Source organism: Epinephelus moara, chromosome 24 (assembly GCF_006386435.1).
Source record: "Epinephelus moara isolate mb chromosome 24, YSFRI_EMoa_1.0, whole genome shotgun sequence".
Classification (NCBI taxonomy): domain Eukaryota; kingdom Metazoa; phylum Chordata; class Actinopteri; order Perciformes; family Serranidae; genus Epinephelus; species Epinephelus moara.
Window position 1 is genome coordinate 11663357 of NC_065529.1, and position 2663 is coordinate 11666019.

The 2663-nt window shown below is 41.8% G+C and overlaps 2 protein-coding genes across 3 annotated transcripts in view; one reads left to right on the forward strand and one right to left on the reverse strand.

Annotated features, from left to right (window-relative positions):
* Positions 1 to 2663, forward strand: part of LOC126386069 (filamin-C-like) — a 218438-nt gene that overhangs the window by 209096 nt on the left and 6679 nt on the right. The window lies entirely within an intron of this gene.
* dyrk2 (dual-specificity tyrosine-(Y)-phosphorylation regulated kinase 2) overlaps positions 1 to 2663 on the reverse strand; it is a 38478-nt gene that overhangs the window by 31086 nt on the left and 4729 nt on the right. Inside the window, exon 1 of one of the 2 annotated variants that reach the window (XM_050038190.1) lies at positions 1793 to 1969. The exons of the other annotated variant lie outside the window; for it this stretch is intronic. Coding sequence (XP_049894147.1) covers positions 1793 to 1832 — 40 coding nt within the window. The 5' untranslated portion in view covers positions 1833 to 1969. Of the gene's footprint in view, positions 1 to 1792; positions 1970 to 2663 lie in introns of those variants that run through there. 2 annotated transcript variants of the gene reach the window in all.

Sequence of the window (2663 nt, forward strand, 5' to 3'; positions counted from 1 at the left end):
AAACTTGGTGGGACATTTGAGTTACCAAACCGTGACGTCCGTACCGAGGTACTTACCGAACCATGATTTTTTTGGTACCGTTACACCCCTACTATTTATTGTTCTAAAGGTTTGTAGCCAAAAGGACTTTTCCTTAGGAAAAGTACCGAAGAGTATCTCAAAGTATCGAAATTCATATTGGTATTGGTACCGAAACAAAGATTTTGGTATTGTGACACGCGGACCGTCGGAATGGCGATATTTCGGAGTGGCGGCCTGTAACTGTTGGTTAAATGGCCCATTCGGTTGGTATTTGGATAACTGGGGCTTTACTGGTATAATGCAATAGCACCACCCAGCGGTGAAACCCGTGTACACGTTTACACGAAAAAAATTACCCACTTTAAACGTTTAGAGATTTTTGTACACGAACTCACCCCTACCTCCTACTACATCCGGAAATACAGTGTCACCACCTTCTTTCGCCTTTGGCTGTGTCGACGAACGACCATGCTGCAGCAAGTATACACACAGGCGCAGCACACTATGTACGCTACGTTTGGCCACACAGCCAGTATACTTGTGCCCTTAAAGGTATGGAAATAAAATATTTTTATGGTCGCACAAGAGTTTTATTACTACATCTGAAACTGTAAACCATTTTTTGAAATGGAAGTATGTGTGAAAGGTCTCCCCTTTTGAAAATAGCTCAAACAAAGGTGAGATTCACCGTCCAGTTGTGTTTGTATTTTCTTTTCAGTAGCGTAAATGTAAAGTACACTGTAATACCACTGTATACCTTGAAACTCTTCCACCCCTGTCCCCTGCAACCCTAGTGGGTACTGAACAGGACATTTTACAGTAGACAGTATATTATCATATTACCACAGAAATATCTTTGTACTGCAACTGATTGTTACTCACTGCCTGATATGCCAATAATATTGAACATACCAATATATTTGGACAATCTAATATAATGTGATGGGTTAAGTGGAGACAGCAGCAGTGTTTAAAGCTGTGACACAGTTTCAGGCTGAATATTAACACATTACAACACCTCTATTACAACATTCACGTGTGTTTGTCAAACTACTGCAATAAAATAAGATGTTTTAAAGAGCTGACAGCTGTAAAATGACATTTTTGCTGACTTTTAAATGACTAAAAGAGAAACCAGCTGACCTCTGACTGAACTGAACCGAAGCTTTATTTCTGTCTGCCGAGCTGGAGGCCAAGAATTACCCAGCAACCGATAACACACACACACACACACACACACACACACACACACACACACACACCAGGAAACACCACCAAATATGACAGTTAGCATTAAACACAGAGCCATATTGCAGGCAGCACACACGGCTGTTACACTGTGATAAAGTCGTTAGATACAGAGGCAGTAAACACAGAGGGAAGCTGTTTGTGCTGCTGCTGTCACTTCTCATCTGTTAGCTAGCTAGCTAAAAATAAACCTGACAGACGGACAGGGCAGGAAGACGTCTGGACCTGCTGACATTATATCTGCTTTATATCGCCTGACATTAACGGCTTCATCTCTGTCTGACATTTTAACTCATAAAAACACACGTTATTTAAGGAGCAGACACATAAAGGCTGTTTCTGCTCAGTTAGCTAGCACAGCTCTCAGCCCTTCCCTCAACTGTTTTTATCCGCTTCCGACTGACTGCGCTCAAATTCACGCTAAATCAAACGCAGCTAATGAGAAGCGGAGGATCAGCGGAGTGTCCCCGCCACAGTGGCCGGGCTCAGGCGCCCTCAGGCCGGCTACAGAGGCTGTGCTCACCCGTCGGGAGGACCGAGGTTCCGGGCTTCTTGGTTAACATGGCGGCCGCTCCTCTCCTCTGGACACAGACGGACAGGACGCCTCCTCTTCCTCCATCTGCAGCTCCTCCTCTTCCTCCTCCCTACTCCTCCTTCTTTCTAATCTAATCCCGCAGGTCACTAACTCCCTCACACTCCTCCTCCTCCTCCTCCTCCTTAAATACACTGTTATCAACCTCTTCCTCCTCTCTGTATATCCACAACTCACTCAGTCTTATCATCAAAAACACTTTTTACTCTCAAATAAACCTTATTCACAGATAAAAATTAATACTAATATAACTTGTTATGCCAATAATAGCAGGCCTAGCTGCCGTGTAGTTACAGCACAAGAAATTATTTAATTAAATTCAGTTATATTAGGGACTGTTCTCAACTTATCAGAGTAGGGGAGAGGCATCGACCTGCAGAGCCACAGTTTCAGGCTGCTCTCCCGCCTGCCCTCTTCGGTTCGGTTCAGCCAAAGTTTGTTTGCTCCCTTGAGTACTATTCAGACGGGATTAGTTTTACATAGGGATGTGGACTAATGTACGGAAGCGTATTGCATTCACTTGACAAATAAAAAAAGCCCTGTTTTTCTGAGTAATTTATTTATTTTTCTGTTTTTCTGAGTAATTTATTTATTTTTCTGTTTTTCGGGGTAATTTTTTTCTGTTTTTCTGAGTAATTTTTTCTGTTTTTTGGGGTAATTATTTCTGTTTTTTGGGGTAATTTTTTTTCTGTTTTTCAGGGTAATTTTTTTCTGTTTTTCTGAGTAATTTTTTCTGTTTTTCGGAGTAATTATTTCTGTTTTTTGGGGTAATTTTTTTTCTGTTTTTCAGGGTAATTTTTTT